General features: G+C 37.2%; 1 protein-coding gene across 2 annotated transcripts in view; it reads right to left on the bottom strand.

The window, feature by feature from the left end:
* Positions 1 to 15,684: 15,684 nt before the first annotated feature.
* ksr2 (kinase suppressor of ras 2) overlaps positions 15,685 to 20,829 on the bottom strand; it is a 119,927-nt gene continuing 114,782 nt past the window's right edge. For both annotated transcript variants that reach the window (XM_038704594.1, XM_038704595.1), the window contains 2 exons: positions 20,495 to 20,624; positions 15,685 to 19,768 (listed from right to left, as the gene is read on the bottom strand). In XM_038704594.1, coding sequence (XP_038560522.1) covers positions 19,622 to 19,768; positions 20,495 to 20,624 — 277 coding nt within the window. In that variant the 3' untranslated portion in view covers positions 15,685 to 19,621. The remainder of the gene's footprint in view (positions 19,769 to 20,494; positions 20,625 to 20,829) is intronic.

Genomic DNA, 20,829 nt, shown 5'->3' with positions numbered 1-20,829 from the left:
GGAAAACACTGATCGACATTTTGTTTGTATAGTAAACATGGACGTAATCTATCCTGGATTTAAAGTGTTAAAAAATGCTAAAGGATATGCATAATGGTCTTTAGGTGAGTAACAACTAATGTAAACACCACGACCATCTTTAAGGAACAAAGAACAAAAAAAATGGACTGTGATGGCCACTGTGAGAGCCTGCTTTGTTTTCCCTGTTTGCTGCTCCATTACACTGTCTGCAGGGGCTGGACCTTAAGGCATCACCTTTAATCACTGCATGCGACAAGCCTGGGCCAGGTAAGCGCCATGTCCAAGGCTAGCCGCAGCCAGCCAGTGAGAGTTCCTCTTACTGTAGATGTCCTTGTGTTGGCCTTTTGTTTGTATGTCTTTTGGTTTGCAATGCAACACTCATGCAGCACCCATCCACTTGTTTGTAGGCCCTATTATTATGAATAAAATGTTGTAAATAAATGCACTTTATTGTTCTGTCAAGTAAAATGGATATCATATTCGGATTTATAATTTGCACTGCAAAAACCAAAAGCATTTTGCATGACCTTTTGAAAAAGTGTGTGTTTTTTTTTTTTTTTAAGTGAAGGAGCCTTTGTACAACTCCTTTGCCTTCTGAGCCCTTCAAAGTGTTCAAATTCAAAAGCAAAGCAATAGTCTGAGCAATGACTGTGCAATCCTATTGCATTTGAATCTCTTGACATGATGAAAATTTAGGAAGGAAACCATCTTTTACTGTGATCCCTGATGACGGCTGAGATGCCAGCTCTCATCTGGTTGTAAACCTTTTCTCAAATCATCCTTCTGAGACTATCACTGTGAACACAATATGGCCAGATACATTATAGTCCACATGAGGCTGCTTTGACCTATTAGAAGTTTGGGACTTAACTGCATCAGGTGTTGAAATTACTTTCCCAAATTCCAATGAAGCACAACAATGTGTTCCATGGGAGTGGCAAACTATTTCAAATTCATAATCTATAAGTCAGAGGATGAGCCCACTGGTGCTATTGATCTCTGGAACTTTAAATTAGTTTTGCAAAAACTTCCACCAAACCAGTGAGGCTATGAATTTTTTTTGTTTAGCAAATAACAAAAATGGCTCCTGCAAACATCTATAAATATGAATCTCTGTGGGAAAACAACAACGCAAATTATTTAGATGATGTGTACTGGCTAATACAAATTTCCAGTGAATGCTTCACATTACCATTACATTTTGAATGTTACTTCTTGATGACCTGTTCAGGGCCACGTCCATTTACACCAACAATAACCTCACACCAAAATGAAAGCTCACTGCAACAGCCTCAAGTTACTATCTTAATGTAGATAATTAAAGTTAAAGACTAGCTTCCCCGACCGCCCGTGTATTTCAGCATGTTCCCATCTGCTCCTGGCTTCCTTCAATAATACTGCCAGGAAGAACGACAACTCCAGTCTCTTCCTTGCCTGAAAGGTCAAACTTGTCATTAGCTGTGAGGCTCTTCACTGCTTCGTCTCACATAATTTAGAAGCCCTCTGCAAAATAATTGCTGTAGGGGTTCACCCCAGGCTCAGTAAGCTGTGCAATGTCATGGGATACAACATCTTTTTTTTATATGTTGCAGCAACTTTAAAGAAGATTTGACTTGTGTTCCAACAGCTCATGCTGTGTTAAATTGTACGTCAGAACTCATATTTCATCAACCAATTTACTAAGGACATGTATAAGTATTACACCTATTCATTCATTATTAGAATTGATATATTACTTTAAGATCTAACATATTGCTCAACATTTTTTCTACACACTGTACCTTTAAAACTGCGCAAATGTTAATGCTGAAAGTCATATTGTAGTAAATGATATTTTGTTTGCCACACCTACATTCTGGTTCCTATACATCCTTAAGTTAAAACAGATGAAAGGTTCTTCTTACATAAACAATATACCCAAGCACACTTGTCTCCACATAAAAGCAAACTGAACCTTCAGATGTTGGTGGTCGGAAGGCAAATGGATGTTTACTTATGGTGAAATTAAGAAGAGAGCCCACAAAGGCAGGGAGGTAGTTTCAGTTTTTTCTTTTATGTCCACTGATTTGCATTCCCTCTCTGAAGTCTGAAATTACACTGATTGTGTCCAACAGGGCAGTCCATGAGCCAAAACATATTTCTATCTCTCACTGTGCCATTCACATAAGTGTAGGAGTGGTATGTGCTTCCCCAGTCTCCAGTTTCTGACTGAGCTGAAATGTGCCGCATCACATCACACAAGCTGCAATCCAGCTGAAAACTGCAGAGTCTTTATTCTGCTCATAGGCCTATAGCCAATGTTAATTTACATTTACATTTCTTTTTCAATTGTTCACATTTTTTTTGCTCACAATGACAGTGCTAACAATCCATCCAAATGGTTGTCAGGCCATTTCAGTCAAAACCGTGTCAGGGTGACAAGGGATCACCAAAGTCAGTAGGATTCATCCTCTTGAAACAATAATTGTCTGTACAAAATGTTGTGCATGATGCCCAGAGGATGAATTGTTACAATTTTGGTGATTCCTTAACTTTTCATTTAGAGCATCCTCAAGTTAAAATTTTAATTTGTCCAACACTGGTTTATGATCAATGTCCGACACCCTGAAGCAATTGTTGCCACACCTATTGAGCCACCACATTCACATTCTCTCACACAATCAAATACACCCAAAACTAATGAAATTTCCTCATCAACCTCGGCTGTACTGTGCTAAGTAGCAAATGTTAGGCAAAACTAAGCTAAAACTAAGGCAAACCTGATAAATATTACCTGGTACACTTAAAGCATGTTAGCTTATTTATCTTAGCATTTAGCTCAAAGCACTGCTGTTAGTCAAGTTCAAGAAAACAGGTTTAAGAAATACATTAAAATAGATTAATATTATTAAAATAGATTAATATTATTATATTATGTGCTGACTTTTCACAGTGGTACAGTGATAAATTGTCAATTAACAGCAACAAAGTGAAGGGATGTTTAGCATTTTGGAAAGTCACCTTTTAATGTTTTTTTAAAAGTTTAACAGTTTAGCATGCTTAATATTATATTATTATAATATTAATGGTTCAGCTTGCAGAATGCCCTGTTTAAGATTTGAGATGGAGAGTGTGTGTGCTTTATCCTTCAAATTACTGCCATGAGCTATAATAGAAAAGCATCAAATGAGTTCAGTTGGCCTTACATGGTCAATATCAATAGAATAATAAATTAGCTTTCTAAATTTAATGTTGAGGCAACATAAGCTGCATTAATAGCAACATTAATGATGTCTCGGGGCACAATATGAGTCAGACGGGTTGTTTGTTTGTTTTTTTAAACATCAATCTTGTCTCACAGAATAGAGACAGAGTCGTAACATATAAAGGAGTTGACTGCAGCGAAGTGCACCCCATGAGTTGAAGCACAGGTATCCTGAGCTATCTTTCTAGATTTATTGTTTGAGTCAGATGTTTACAGTATACAAACCAAATAGAGGGGACACAACCTACACACAGACAAAATGAAATTATCACTCAAAGTTTTTATTGACAATTTTTCTTCTGTTTTGGACAGTAGAACAAACCCAAATGTTGCACAAAAAACACAAACTTTATAACAAGGCCTGCAAATTGTTATTCATTGACATTCAGTTAAACAGCAGAAACTAAATCATTTCTGGAAGGGTAGAAAACCTTTATAAACTTTACTGTACAAATTATACAAATGAAGATCCATTACAAGCTTTAATGATAGATATGCTTCTTCCAGTGAGGACAGCATTATGTGTTGTTTATGTTAACATGAGGATGATACTGCTGATGGTCATGAAGACGCAATTTTAATGATGATGGGGTTGAGGATTTGTCAAAATCAAAGTCAGGAACCTGGAGTGGGAAAAGCATGACGATGTTGCATTGTGACTGTGTTGCAGCAAAGAATTTTAGCTACAAATTGACAACAAAGGAGGGGAAAAAACTGACATGGTTTAGAGAGGGATGAGCCCTGGACAAAAATACTCCTATACAGCGCACATTTATCCATTCAAAGGATGAAAGCAGATTCAGAGCACATTTGAATCAGCAATATGACCATGAATCAAAATATAGACTAGCGGTTGTCATCAGAAAGCAGGATATACTGTATATTTAGGCTAATCTATTCATATTGAATCAACTCTTCCCTTTTGGATAAAGCTGCCTGTAGCTATATGACATCATCCTATACATTCTCAAGTTTTCATGACTTTGATTTGATGACAGCATTAGAGTAACCTTTTAAACCTTTTCCAACAAATCTTAAAGAAAAAATAAATGCTGACAGAACTATTGTGAGAAGCCCTTTCAGTGCACTCCCTTGTAACAGTCAAATTGAGAACAATTTCATGTGTTTCTTAGCTCCAAATGGCACAACAGACTTCACTGTCTTCCTTGGTGAATCTTTGGCTTTGAAGCCTTACACAGATTGTAAAATCCGTAATCTTATCCTCTTTTTTTGTCGAGAGTTAGATGAGAAGACTACTCTTATGTCTGTGTAGTAAGGCTAGCAGTTAGCCAGCAAGCATTTGGTTAGCTTAGCCTAGCATAAAAATGAGGGAAACAGATAGTGTGGCTCTATCCAAAGGAAACAAAATCCACCTACCAGCACTTCTAAACTAATTAACACTAATTAACAAGTTAACATATGTGTGATTTGTTCAAGTGTAAATAATGACAATTTGTTGTTAATTAGTGAGCTTTAGAGGGAGCTGGTTGGCAGATTCAGACTCATCCAGGTAAGCTGTTTCCTGGTATGCTGTCTGATCAGCATCTTGATATGGCACACCTGTGAGGTGGATGGATTATCTTGGCAAAGGAGAAGTGCTCACTAACACAGTTTTTGACAGATTTGTGAACAATATTGGAAAGAAATAGGCTCATGATGAATGGGGGCAAAAACAAAAGTGTTGCGTTTATAATTTTGTTCAGTGTAGATAGGAGAGTGGTGTTGATCTTCTCGTCTAACTCTCTGCAAGAAGAATGACTAAGTGTATTTCAAATATTATTAATAGTATTTGAAAATTCATGCATCAAGCTCATACGTATGTAAACAATTTCTGCAGCCTGTTGTGTTTGTCATTGTTGCTGACAATAAGTAGGAAAATAAATATATTCTGCATGGACTCATCTGCATTTATCATGGAAAGCTGTTTTCCAACATATGACTATGCAGCACGATATCTACTTGGGTCAATATTTTGTTGATCTACAGGGAATTAGACGGCTGAGAACAGCTCGTTTTGCTGCCTAGAGCTGCCTTTCTTCTGTGAATTGTGTTTTTTTGATGTCCTGCCTCTGTGTTTGATCTCAACAGGGCCCTATTAGCCAAGTGCATGTGGGAAGGTTAAGAGGAATTGCGGAAAAATAAGTCTAACAGGGTTTGTCCTATGCCCACACTGTGTACACTCATACAGGATGCATAGCTTCCTTGTCTAAACTTATTTAAACCAGCAGGACCTAATTAGGAAAGGACTTTTAAACCTTTGACTATTGTGTGCGATTCATTTCCTTTCTACCACAAGCATAGTAGACACTTTTACATGCACATCAAAAATGTGAAAAAGACAATTACGTGATCAGGGCGATGGTCATTCAAATACTATATACTCAACATAACACCATGAAATCCAAAATCCAAAATGAATTTATCTTACTAACAGGTATTGAGATAGCTTATTCCTCTGTCCCATAGACCTCCACTGTTATCTAAACAATATTTAAAACAAAGCATTGGGCCACACCTTAGTTTGTACAGGGTGTCCCTTCATTAACATGAACATGTGCATTGTTGTTTATTTTGAGTCACTGCCACATACACCATCCTCCTGCTGTTAATACTTGCTAGCACACCTAATCCGCAGCTGAAAATAGTCCCTATTACTATTACTTTAGCTAAAACCTACAGTGCCCAGCTGTTTAAGGTAACCTTTTTTTACAAATGAAAGTATATATTCATAACCTGTTCACAAAAATGTATGTCTTCATATGCGCTTCGGGCTGGGTGCCAAAGACAGAGCAGGAGAGTCAGAAAATATTGAGAAAAATATTAAATATTCACCAGCTTTATCCTTTAATGTGAAAAGCACATGTGAATCATAATAGTTGTAGTTCTTCTAAGTAGTCTGTCAGGTTTAAAACCAAGACAGTATGTAGCAGGACTCTGTAAAACGGGAGCTTTTAAACATGACTAATACAATATATTTCCATGTATAGTGAGTATTTTGCACTTTGAATGAGATTTTGTTCACTTTGAATTAAATTTAGAATTTGTTGTAGAAAGTCATAGTATATCATCATTTTAAATGGAATAAATTGAGCTGCAGGACAGGGTTAAAATTAAGAAAAGAAAACCCTTCAACAATCCTGTCAGAATGAAAAATTAATAATTACATCACTCATGACAAAGGTGTTATTAACTGGAGGGAGTTGTCATAGCATCATACCGTGTCAATGGCTTAATCAGACTCTTACTTTGCTCACATTATTGGTAACAGTTGCATTATTATATGTAAGAGTAACTGTCCTAACAAATCGATTCAGGGCATTTCACTCTGTCCAAGCATTTGCATGTTTACACTGAATTCTTTGCAAATGGTATAACGAAGATGTACTATACCGTATGTATTAAGTGGGGCTGCTAATCGAGTGCTCCAGACCAACTCTGAATCACAAATGACTGATTTGCAAGCTGCCTCTGTAGACTGTTGATAGGAACTAAGCCTCAAGTGGTGGCCCAAATGTTAGAGAAGCAAGCTTGTGACAGGTCGCCAGTTCAATCCCCGGACCGGCAGGATAAAATCTATGTATGAGCAGTGCCCTCCCTCATTTACAACCACTGAGTTGCCCTTGAGCAAGGCCCATAACCCCAACAAGCTCCAGTGGAGCTGCTCAAAGGCCAGCAGACCAGGCTGTGGTTGTACTGGGCAGCTTCCAGGTGTGATTGTGTAACAGTGTGAATGTGATCAGCTCCCTGTAAATGAGAGGTTTCTCTTGCCAAACACTGTACAAGGAGGTTTAATATTTAATTTCATTATCCTTGATTAGCATGTCACAATCAGACCTTATTGGAAGATCCCTAAACAAATCAAAACATGCCTTAAATGTATGTAAAATTTGCAGGTCTATTGAAAGACAAAAAAGTACTTCCATTTGTCTTGATTGACCACGAGAAAAATGTTAAATGCGTACTCAAAACTGTCAAAAACGAGCCTATTAAATTGGCACTTTAGTAAAATATTTACCTTTCAAAATATTGAACTGTATGTTCTCTTTATTTTAATTGCATAGCATTGAGGTCATCAGACACCTACATGTGTGGGGGAAGAGTTTGAATAATCTATTAGCTGACTGTCTCTCACAAACACACGCAAATATTCTGTCCAATTATCGGTATATTAGTGTCTGTGTAATTTGCTCAAACAGCACACACACTGTGATTCGAAAAGAAAAATCATCACTTGGAGATTTCAAATGCAAAATCCTCAGGGAAAAAGAAAACATATTCATTCCGCTAGATGTGAATATCAATGGAGATATTTTAACATTCGTCTGGTGGGTACAGGGTTTTCAGAATTTATTTCATTCTTCTTCACTCACTGGGAAGATATTAATTTGTCAGTCCAGACAAATGGGGTGTGCCAATTTCTAAGTTAGCAGACCATGTAATAGAATCAGTTAAACTGAGATATTCTCATTGGAAGGTTTGATTCCCTCCATCAGCAGTTGATACCCCTCCTTCTTTTCTCTCAAGTGATGACTTGCTCAAGCTTGTCCAGCAAAATTAAGAAGCTTGGTTCAGAGTTTAAATTGGATGTAACATAAACAGCATTGTTTCAATTGAACAATTTATCTTTGAAATAATAAAACAGCAGTGACTGACAAAAGGACTTTCAGTGTGCACACACTAAAGACAGTTGTTGGCTTCTCTTGATTGGGAGCATTTCGGAAGCAGACAATTTAAACAATCATTTCTGTGTGCATTCAGAAAGAAACAGGTGAAAATCCTGGGATCAATTGGGAAAATCTGAGTGACAAAAAAATCACTGCAGCTGCTGCTGAGGTGCCCTTGAACAAGGCACAGAACCTCCTGACTGCGCAGACCCAGCTGCTTAGTAGACACCAGTATAAGTCTGTTGATGTGCTGTGTAGCTGTGTATAATGTGTACCATTCACTCAACTGCACAACATTGAAAGTGTTGCATCATGTCAACCCTGCCTCCTAGAAATTACATACCGTTCTGTCATATACTACTATTTTGTTTTTCCAATTACATTCTGGTATGAAACGTAATCACTGCCTTGCTGGATTGTATTCAAGCTTCAAGTGAATGAAGCGCTACATTTTTGTACCGCACAGAAGTCATAGGTGGGTGGGTCAAGGTTCACTGTGAGGATACAATGGGCACAAGTTTTATACCAGAGACTGGGATTTCCTGTCTCACTTGTGGTTAGATTTAGGCAACAAAAGCACTTTGGTTAAGGTTTAGGAAAGATTGTGTTTTTGCTCTCTTTTTTTTCAGTAAGACCCAATCGTTCACTAACCGTAACCAAATGCTGGGATTGCTTGAACTTAACCATAAAATGTTAACACTACTTTAGTTGATACGAGTAGATACTGAATTGGTTTTTGTAGGAATCAACACTGAAATGTGTTGTCGGTAATCATTTTGTGGATTTGTTTTTACAAACATTTTGCACCTTGCCACATACGTTCTTTAAAAATTAATTCTTCATCATGCTCAATATGCCTTACATACTTCAGGTAGCATTATGTCTTTCCCAAAATGGATTTACTGTTGCAAATTAGTTGTATATTGTTGTAATTTCACGGAGATGGAGTTGCAAGTTGTGGTGTGGGACTGTTTTTGGTTACAATGAAAAACAAAGTGCAGTGAAAAATAATGACATAGTAATGTGTTGGTAAAGTTGGTATCACAGAAATACACATCTAGAAGCACAGTGGCCATGCTTCCATTTATGCAAATTATTCTTCTTCAAATTTATGATAAACTAAAACATTAATTGTTACTTTCAGGGCTGAAAGAAAGTTTCCTGCTTCTTAGGCCAACTACCCCCCTAAAAAGTCCAAATACATTGTGACAGGACCCAAAAATATCAGTTTTTGCTCCATTGCTCATTATAAGTTGACTTTGTGGAGATATAAGGTCTTCAAAGAATGGCGACCAAAATTACAGCAGTAACTTAAAATAAAAAACTTTAAATATATCAAAATGACTCATTTGCATAATTTCACACTCCAGATGTTATAATTTAAAACAGTTTTGCAGCTGTTGTGAAAATGTCTCTCTGGGGCTCCCTAAAAAAAGCTGAGAATGATAAGTTGCACAATCATGGTATTAAAAAAACATATTTGCAAATGAATTGCAGCATGGCATGAATGGTGTTGTATGCATGTTGATATTCCTCAAGAGAAAAGAAAGGGTGTCGTTTTGGGGAAGGGCTTCAGGCATAGAGCGGAGAAAGGCCTCTCTGTTTGAAAGTCTGCGGCGTGTTTGTCACCAACTCAGGCAAAGTGGGACAATGCTGACCGCTAAAGGGTCCAATCAGGTATTAGGGGAAACATGTATGAGTCAGAGCTTGAGCAAGAAGGAGGAGCAGGAAAGGTGGGGATTGTGGAAGCAGGGTGGGGCAAGAGAGGGTGGGTGGGTGGTAGGGCAGGCAGGCGGTGGAGCAGATGTGAGCAGAGCTGAGGACGAGCTTCACGCAAAGACACAGTCCCATCGATGCCTCCGTTACAGCCTGGAGCAGGAAGGGGAGGGAAGGAAAACAGAAACAACATTAAATTGGAAACCATCTTAACACACAGCCCTGCAGGACCCCGCACTGTTAACAGGCTGTGTTCAGACAGACAGCCAACAATGCAGAGCATTTGAAATCAAATTTGAAACACATCCCGAAGTTGTCTTTCAGGTGTTCTTTTAATTTTGCCATTCCAAAAATGACACAGCGGTGAAGAGAAAAGCCAGTGTCTGGAAATGAAGACATTAATATGTTCTGCACTGTAAGTGGAAAATAATAATAATAATAATAATAATCCTTATTTGTAGAGCACTTTTCAAAAACAAGTTACAAAGTGCTTTAACAAGTGCAAAGAATAATACAAAAAAAACAAAACAAGATAAGAGCATGAAAAATTAATATAAAATTAGTAAAATACAATAAAATAAAAGGGATAAAATAAAGTCAAATAAGATTGGGAAAAGCTCTCCTATAAAAGTATGTTTTAAGAAGGGACTTAAAAGAGTTCACTGACTCAGCTGACCTGATTTCCTCGGGTAGGCTGTCACAGAAACCATTATTATGAATTACAAAAAACATACTTCTAGTGTGTAACTTGTTGCAATTATTCTACTGTCAAACCACATGAAAACCTTTAAAGGACCTGAAAACAATATTTTCTTGATCAGCTTCTTTCAATGAATGCAACATTTTCTTCCTCAGTTAGTAACAACTTTAGTTATTTTTACAAGAGAGATTTCCGTATTTTTTGGTTTTGCTTGTGCTTTTCTAATTGGTTTGATTGGATGGGGCTCAGTTGGGAATAAATAATGTCACAGTGTACCTATTACATTGAACTGTTCCTTTAAACTCTTAATAAATAGTAACCAAGAATGTTTTTTCTACATGAACTTTTACTTTTACCGACGGTTACCATTTAATGAATATTTAATATTATAGAGGAATCAAGTTTTTGGTGGCTTTAAGGTCAAATAATAAAACATCATTATATGTTGTCTGAACATAACCATACTGTATGAGAACATAGAAGCCTAGAGCACTAATTCACTAATGAGGTTCAGACATTACCAAAAATACAGACTGCACATGAGACTGACATGATTGCAAAAGAAAGACATACAGTAGCATTAATTTCTAAACATAAAAGAAATTCAAGATCTGGACCAGCTTTAAAAGGTCTATAGTATCTATCACCACATACTGCAGACCAGAACTCAAAACTTTGCATCCAGGAAAACCACAATGGATCTTAGCAAGTCTGAGTGGCACTGTCGTTGCACATTATCTGCCAGATGGGCCAGCATAGGGCCTGCTGGAGGGAAAGAAAGGGTCACATCCTCCCTCCTCTTGCATTATGTAAGGTTTATTTTTGGGATGTACAGTTCAAACCAGTGTGGATTTGTCAAGTGGCTGTCAGACAGTCAACCACTCTCAGGCTCTTGAGCATGATGTGAAATCACCACCGTCTGACGGTCAAAAACTTCTTCCCCAAATATGTCAGACAGGCTGCCTTGCTGGTTGTAATTATTCAGTCAGTAAGATATTTTCACCTGATTTGATAAGGAGAGTAATTCTGGCATAAATGTTACATTTATTTGCTCACTGAATCAGGTCAACAGCTGCATGGGATTTACTGCAATGTACATGGTACAGGTGTTGCCAGCATGTTTCTTAGCCTCAAGGCTTAACAAGTGTTTTCTTACTGGCACGGCTTTGGACTCAGTAAAGCTGAACCTTTAGGACATCATCCTTATATGGCACATTTTATAGTACTTATGCTCTCTCTCTCGCTCTCTCTCTCCTTCTCTGACTGTCTTCCAAACCGCTGGTCTAATGAAATACATCTCCAGCATAATAAGCCACGTGGGTGTCTTTAAATGAATAAAGACAACCCCACAGTCCTTTGAGGGTATATTGCAGAGCTAATCTGCTGCCCTAAATTGGCTATTTTCGAAGCCATATACATTGTGTGTTTTTGTAGACCTACATCATGTTTGGGGAAAGTGGACACTGGCTTCATCTAATTAGCCTCATTAATCTAATCAAGGTCCTAGAGGAAGAAGAAACTTTTCTTAAATTGTTATCAGTGTGTGATGTTTGATGCGAATGAGGAGTTATTCACTCATATGGTGCTATGATTTAATGCTTTTATCTTGTATTGTTTTTGTATTGTATTATTGTCTTTCGGCTATTATTCTCTTTACACTTGTTAAAGCACTAAAGCTCTATAAATAAAGATTATTATTATTATTTAGATTTTAGACTTTTTAACAACTTGCCATGCCTACCTCTACATCTCTTAGTGATCTCCTACATTTCCCAGAATACCTCTTTAAAAACCATCATAAGAAATTGTTGCTATCGGTTGTACGTTGTTACAGTACATGTAGAGAGCAACAATATGCAATGAGCAAACAGGTAAAAAAAATAAAATAAAAAATAAACTTTTTAGGTTATGCACTGATTAAGTAGCTTTCATTTGAATGAATAGGTCTTGGAACATGGCTTCCAGTTCTTGTAAAACATCCATAGTCACACTTTGTAAATCATAGTATTGCTAGAGGCAGCGATACATTCTGGTCATTTGAGGCCAATGTTGGCAGCAGATTTTGCATCTGTGCTTCTTATAGACTTGTTCTTTTCCTCCAAAGATAGTTGAATGGTTAGTACAGAAACCTCACATTTACCATTGTCATTTTGCTGACCTGAAACCTTTCTGCAGTTTACCTTCAGTGAAGTTCTGTTACAAATACCTTACCATATTATGATATTGTTAATGAATTTTCTTTTATTCTCTGGAAACATTAGATATTTCTGTTTGGTGCTGCCACAAGGACAAACTCCTACAGTTAATCTGTTATATGAACCAAATTCAGAAATTAAGTTTTGTTACCTGCAGCCTTGTTGCTTTTATATTTCCTTTCAGCTCAGACAGTACAACACATGGATTAAACAAAAAATTTGCAAACAAGAAAAAGAAATATATTCTGAATGACTTTACATATTTCGCTTTGTGGAGAATTTTTTATTTTTCATTATGAATTTCTTTGGACTCAGTGTTTTGTTTTTTTCATTTATTCTGTAATTATTATATTAACTACAGCTGTAACTATAACTACTGAGAGGTGAAATGATCTCCCAGCACAGTGTGTGCACGAACCTCAGCAACAGTTTGTGATACTGTGGTGCCACCTAATCTTTTGATCCCTTGGGATTTATTAGGGAGTTAACACTTGTGGTTTTATTCTTTAGGAGCTTGTCAACATCTAACAATATATTTTATATGTTATTATTTCATGGCTCTTGTTTATTGTTTTATAAATGTAAAATGTGGTTTAATTTTCTCTTGAATCCCAATTGTTTTTATTTATGTTCTTTGCGTCTGTATGAACTGTAACAAGAAATGCACTGAACCTTATCAGATTTTAACACTTTTAAGAATCTCGAACAGAAACATTCATGCTCTGATGGGCTTCAGCCTCCCTGAGATTGGGTGATGTGGATTTTTTACGCTTCGGTGGCTGAGGCTGAACTTCCAAGGTGGAGGTAGAGAAGAAGAAGGAGGAGGACTGGCTGTGCAGACGGGTAGATCTCTCATCTGTCCATAACAAATATCTATCGTTCCATTTTCCCACTCCATGCGCTCACTAACTGACTATCTCTCTTCAACCAATGAATCACAGGTCTGTCATTGTATGCCATGCAAAAACACACACACACAATCATGCACACACTGTCATCAGTATACGAGTGCCTTCACAGAGGAGTTGAGACAAATGAAAGACAGAAACACACCAGATATCGGAATTTTGTTTGAACAGCTTCACTCAAATTTTAAAAGTGTAAAAAGTGGACCTATACACGTCGATTTCCTCTGCACCAAATGTGCACGGAATGAGCTTCTAGCCACGTTACATAAAGTGACCATTATATATAGACTTGTGGGAAGCTGAGAGAGTTGTTTATTGGTATTGAAGACTGTATTTACACTTTTTACATGATCTTTATATCGATATTCTATCTTGATAGGGACAAAAACATTTATGCAGGTGTAAAAGCATGTAGAATGGTTTCTCCTTTGTCCAGCTATGCTTTGTTTTGGATTAATCACCCCTCTTGGTCACAGAGGGATGCTCCAAAGGCCAAAAAGCTTCCCTTTTAACCTAAGAAGCAAATGGCAAAGCAGTGTTATTACAAAGATTTGCATGTTGTTGATACCATACCAGACATTTCTGTTGGCTTCGTTCTGATACATTACTACATTACTCCTTTTATGTTACTTTTAAATTGCTGTTAATAGTTAAAAAAAAAAAGAGCTCAAGTACCAGTTTGAAAGGTTGCATCAAAGGCAACAAACTCTATCAGTGCAGATTATTTATCTCTAACAGACGTTGATACTATTACTGTACATTACTTTCAGGTTTCAGGAGAATTGTACGTGTATTTTTCCTGCTTATCGATGTCTTTGTAACGTTACTGCGTTCAGGTTGAAGCTCTTGTGAATGACGAACCCAGCTGGGCTCAGTTCATGAATGTCATGGAAACAGGTACTTTCAAAGAAAGAGTAGAAATAAATAAACCAGTTAACTTTAAATACAGATGTGTCTAACCTCAACCTTAACACAACAGTTTGATCAGTGGAGCTAGAGGATTGATTAGTCTCGTCACTATGAAGAGAAACCAGTTTAAACCACATGTCTCTCTGTTTCCTGCTACAAGAGGAGGCTGTTTACCACAGTCTATGCTTCAGCCATGGTGAAAAAAGCTCAAAATATTTATAACAGGAGGTGAATTAGTCTTTTTAGGTCAGTGTTTCTTCTTTGACAGAGAACTGCAGTGTGGGTGCTTGCTGTGTCATATGTTCACTGCATAAGCAACAAGTGGAAGCAGTATTTTTAGCTGGTGTTTAGAAGTGCTTGGAATATACTGAGTGTATGGACTGACAGAAGAGTGGATATTGCTGCAAGAATTATTTTAAAGAAGGTGTCAACATTTGGGGAAATATCCTTATTTGCTTTCTTGCCATGAGTTAAATGAGAATACTGTTTTGATATTATTCTCATACCTCTCTGGTAAATATAAGGCTACAGTCAGCAGTCAGTTAGCTTAGCTTAGCATAAAGACAGGGAGAAACAGCCTGGCTCTGTAACAAAATCTGCCTGCTAACCCCTTGGATGTTTACTAATTAAGAATATATACTGTTTGTAAAATATGTAAAAATGACAGATTGTGTGCTGGACTGTTTCTTTGCCAGGTGCAGTGACAACCTTAAGTCTCTGCTGGTTGCCTGGAAACCATACAGTGACAATAAGAAGTTGTGGATGTTACAGGTGTGTATACATGAGATGATCCACAGATATGAGTGTGGCATCAGTCTTTTTATCAAACTCTTGCCAAGAAAGCCATTAACCAAAAATGTCAAGCTATTCCTTTAACCAGTTTCTGTAGATTTTGGGGGATTATTTACAAGTAGCTATACTGTCTCCTGCCATGAAAACAATTGTAAAATACTTTACAGAGTACATGAATGTACTCTGACTACAGCCGCTGTTCTCTGTGAAAGATGAGGGTATAGCCTTTTAATAGCCACCTTTCAAGCCTACGGGTGGAGAGGGTTTTGTAGTATGGAGGATCGCTTCAAGTGTTCAGAACGTGAGTAGCCTACACACAGCATCAACAGTTGCACTTTTTAAAATCAGAACAGAGATCACATCACTAAAGGTCCCAATCCTTAATCCCACTCATAAATTCTTGGAACAATTAATTAGGTGGTAAGCACTGACTCGACACTAAATTTGCTCTTTAAAGATGGGTTAAAAATTTCAACCAAAGTAAAATATGGATAAGGGTTGACTAAGATAAAAGATGACATAAAAGAAACGGGAAAACGTCCAAAATGAAAACATCTTTTTATTGTCATACACTTTGTAAAGGATGAGTGCAAATAAAAGAGCTTGTGATCAAAAATCTACTCATCACTAAGCCATGGATCATAAGGCATCATTAAATACAAGCTTTTTGGAGCTATCATCTACAATACAAGGACGGAATCAAGGAAAAGAAACAACACAGCATCAATGCTTATGCAATTAGAAGGAAAATGGCGAAAAAGAAATTAAAATTAACAGAAAACAGAAACAACAAAAAAACACAACACAATTTGTACATTCAAAAGAAAGAAGTCAAAGAATTCACAAGGAATATTGATATTACGGCAAGTGACGATAAAACATAGTCTACAATCTGTTATGTACACTTGGCACTAATGTTAGATCTTTGATGGTTGCCCAGTCAGGTTGTTGTCAACTCTAGCATGTGTACAGGTCGCAACTCTTTTTTTTAAAATTTAAATGCTATTCTAATCTTTTTATATAATCTATAAATATTGTGAAACAATCATTCTCTCAAACAAGCTGTTGAAAAGATTTGCAAAGCCTGACGTAAAACTTAATTAGATATTGAGATCAAACTGCTCAATGGACAACAGTTCATCAGATCATCCAAAAATGCTCACATACTTTTTATATATACTGTAGAAGGATTTTTTTTCATAACAAGAATCGATCTTTGCTAGTCCATCTCATGCACTTGAAAGTTGTAAACAGTACAAATATAAATGATCCACTTACAATATTTGAATCCCAGCAATTCCAAAATAGACAGACTCCAAAAAACAGCAGCAGATTTGTTTGTATGCTTTTTCCAACACACAGATGTGTATATAATAAGGTGGAAAATGGCTATTTAACATGATTGGATTGTCTCTATCTATTCCACGTGGCTAGAGAGAATCAAAAGCAGTATACAGCTCAAATGATGCCACAGCTTTCAATTCATAATGATATGACTCAGATTTGCTGTATCTCTAAAACATACATTTAAAATATATTATGATATACAGTATGGAGTAGAAAAATGGCCTGGAGTGGTCTTCAGCATCCTGATATGTCTTTTATGTTAAAGGGAAAGTTCAGCCAGATTTAAGTTACTTACTTGTTACTTTATAAATCAAGAACGCAATAAATCACCCTTTAGCTTTGTGTAGAACAAATCTTTTAAAAAAAACCAAGAAGGCAAGTTTAAATTGTCCTCCACAGTCAACTTTTCAGCAGTGTTGCAGTCAAGAGTAGCCTAGATATTACCATGACAAGAGAAAAGTCTGTTTTGTTAAATGTTTAAAAGAAGACAAGAAGACGGTTAAGTCCAAAGAGAACAACCTTATGAAAATCTGACCTTTCGCAATGGTTAAAGAAACATTCATTTTCTGTTCAGAGTGTAAAAACAGCGCTTCAGCCCGTACAACCTCCATATATTGTGGATATAATCAAGGGAATAAAGGACACAGATGCTAAAGTTGATTAGCCATGTTACTTGCTGGACTTGCTGGAGGTCTACAGCATTTGTCCTTAAGATGTGTTCAGACTAAACATAAAGCTTTTTTTCACCTCACTGTATTGGTATCCAGCTGTAACTAACAATATGCACATACTGTGTGTGTATGTGTTTGCCTAAACAGTCTATGTGTGTACTACAGATCAGACTGTCATCATTCAGACCCTAGTGTTTTCCTCTAAATACCTCTAAAATTGAAAAATTGTTTGATTAGAGTGGCCCACCTTTGCATTAAAGCAAGACTATTGGTGCGTCTGAATTCGCATTTCCCCATACTTACACTTCACACACTGACAATTATGGCAGAATGCAGTGCACTCTGGGTAACCAGATGGTGTACCAATAATGGTCAAAAACACTTCTCATGCTTGCCATGTTGGCTATGTAGCGGATGGGGTTAGAAGAAAATAATCTTCCTCTTACAATTTAATTTGAATTCATAAGCAATAAATGTACCTAAACCCAGTACAGCTGCTACAGTCTTACTTGGTCTGGTATGGCTGTAGCTTATGGTAGCTAATGTTGGCTAATGATAGCAAACTTTATTTAAATATTGCTGTGTAATTGACATTACTAAGCCAGTTTGCTGACTTTGTGACTCTTCTCCACTTGCGCTACTCTTACTTTGCATTTTAGCTGAATGCTAAACATAGCAGTAGCCTAATTGTAGTAGTTGTGCCTTTAGCATTACCTCATAACTGTCTCTTGTAGCCTCAGTGGTCACTGTTTAGCCACTGTCTCACATTCATTAGCTCTACCTTTAGTGAATCCAGCATCTGTTTGCAATGCAGTCAAGCTTCCTCTAAAATTCACATCATCGTTCAGTCTGAACACATCTTTATACAGCTGATTTCTAAATGAGTAATAAAAGTAATTTAACAATGGTTAGGTGCTGATTTCAAAAATTACTAATTTTTAGTGTACTATATTTAAAAATGTTAATCTTTTACCCAGCATGTGTTATTGATGAAATGTTTATGACATACCATTCGCAGAAATGCTCAGCATAAAAATAAAAAGATTTTTTGAAATGAAAATTCAAGTTGAGGCAGGATGAAATGAGTTCCAAGTCAAAGTGACTACAACACTGCTGTTAAGCAATGTTGCCAAAGACAAGCCAAAGACAAAGTCAGTGTTTACTTTGACTCCTATCAGTTTTTGTTTTGCCTTTTCAAAGGTCATGTGCTCTGCTTTTACCTGCCTAACAGTCACATCATTATATGAATCTTAAAACATCCAAACCTTAGAACCAGGCGCATTAGCAACAGGTCTCTGATCCATTTAGGTTTCCAAACTATTTTATAAAACAGTTTATACACCACTCAGAAACCTAATGTGTAATTTTCAGTACTTTGTCACTGATTAGGGTCTACAAAGTTCATGGAGACTACTGCACTCACTATACAGCAGTAAGCTTTAGATTTTAATCTGTATCCATTATATTCTGTGTCTACCATTAGCTATATTATATGATATATTATATTATATTATATTATATTATATTATATTAGCTAAGTAAATAACATTTAAATCTGGGAAATAGGCGATTGGGGGCTCAGTTCTCTGGCTCTGATAGCATTTCTGAAGAGACTGACGAGATACATTTCAGTGTAAACGATTTCACAGAACAGCGTCAAGTGAGGGAGTCCTAGTCTGACCAACGGCTTTTTCTCCCACAAAGTTTTTGTTCAGATGTCTCACTTATGTTCTCAGGACATATTCAAAGCACAGGCTGATGAGAGAAAAGTCTCCCATCCAAGAACCGCGCCAACACATCGCCACACAAACAGGGACGCTGGCTTCTTCACATTCAGTGGTACAGTTTAAATAAGAGGACTTTTTTTTAAGTGAAAATAATTTCAGACAAACATATAACCTGTATAGACATCCACACATGAGAGACCATGAGGTAACACTAACAAAATGGTCTACACAGTTGACAGACATAAGGAATGGCAAGACAATGTTGTGAAATTATACAATGCGTGATGTACAACAGTTCATTCAAAACAAAAAGAAGACATGGGGGAAAAAAAATCTACATTTGTACTCAGACATGTGTTTTTTAAAGTCCATGATGACGTGATCAGTCGAAAGTTACAAGCAAGATACATCCAGAAAATAAATCAAATATTATGAAAGGATCAAGTCAATAGTAAAAGACAAAAACGATAAAGGAAAAATATCCTGCATGGTTTAAATCAAACCAAAGAAAATATGAGTCCCGACTGCTTTGAGAAGCTGGACAGTCAACTTATCTGTACACACACATGCCAACATTCCATGGAAATACACACAGCACGGGCAGTTTTCATCACTGGGCTGGCTTTTGGATTCAGTGCATTCTTTAAGGAGGTGGGTTATTTATGTAGAGTTATGGCGGCTGTTTTTTTTATAGTTGCAGACTGTTTTGCTGTTTTGTGTCCCTAACTCATTTGACATACTCAGCTGACTTCCAGAAGTGCCCTGGGTGGGAAAGGCGACGGTTCCGTTTTGGCAACTTTTCCAGTAAATCTACCAGCTTGGAGAAGCTGGGCCGCTCTTCCTGCTTGTACGCCCAGCACAGAAGCAGAATGTCCTGGAAAAGACAGACAGACAGATAGATAGATAGATAGATTCATCAACCAGGATTTCGAATTTAATCATCTTGATGTCAGAGGGAATGCGTAATTACTGAGTGTCGCGCAAATAATAGTCCTTGTTTTTACTTTCTAAAACTGAGCCGTAACACACTTTTCTCAAATATTTATTTGGCCCGCTCACCAACATGGATAGCATTTGCAGCAGCAGAAATGGATGAGGAAAACAGCTCGTGGAGGCAATTAAGGTACTTGAAGTAGCAAAATTTTGGTGGCATAGATGCCTAAACTACATGAGCTAAGCCAAAATGTCAGGAATATGGAAAGAATCTTGAGCTGGGTTTTAAGTGTTTTTTTAAGTGTGTGACTTGCCATGCCATGCTAGCTAATGATGGCAAATTGCGACTAGAGGTGTTTCAAGGAGAAAAGAGAGGAGGAGGAGTTTAGCAAGGTGAATAAACCAAGGAGGAAACCATGCTGCACCACGCATTGCAAAGACGGGAAAGGCCAATACCACCAGGGGAGAGGCGCACGTTGAATGTTGGATCAGACTGAAAACCCCTGGCAGATAATTGCATGCCAGTTTCTAATTGTCTTTAAAAAGTGTTTTCAGATGAATTTTCAGTTATGAGTATTATTCAGTGTGATGCTTCAACATGAAAAATGTTGTAGAAATTGATATTGAGTGACTCGTAAATTGTGACCATTTAAAAAGACAAACTTACTGATATCTCCTTCCCCATGCCAGTTTGGGCCAGGTTGGGCTTCATCCCACTGCCTATCTGCCATATGATCACCTCTGCTGGCTGACTCTTGTAAGGCCACTCACGTGCATGTAACTCATACCAGATGGTGCTGTGAAGACAGAGTAACAGAGCGGGTCAGTGCTTTGGAGTGTCTAGAGGATAATACAACATCACAACACCTATAAACCATCAAACCCAATGGTTTTTGTATTGTGATCTCTGCAAAAGCTTGAATTTTGTTGATGAATGTTGTCTCTGACACCCCAAGTTATGAAGAATGACTTCATCCAGAAGTAAAAAAAACACATTTTAAT

Source organism: Micropterus salmoides, unplaced genomic scaffold (assembly GCF_014851395.1).
Source record: "Micropterus salmoides isolate LMB-PRFRI ecotype aquatic unplaced genomic scaffold, ASM1485139v1 Ms_hic_scaffold_7, whole genome shotgun sequence".
NCBI classification, from domain to species: Eukaryota; Metazoa; Chordata; class Actinopteri; order Centrarchiformes; family Centrarchidae; genus Micropterus; species Micropterus salmoides.
Note: the sequence above shows the minus strand (reverse complement) of the source record. Positions and strands in the feature narration are given on the sequence as shown.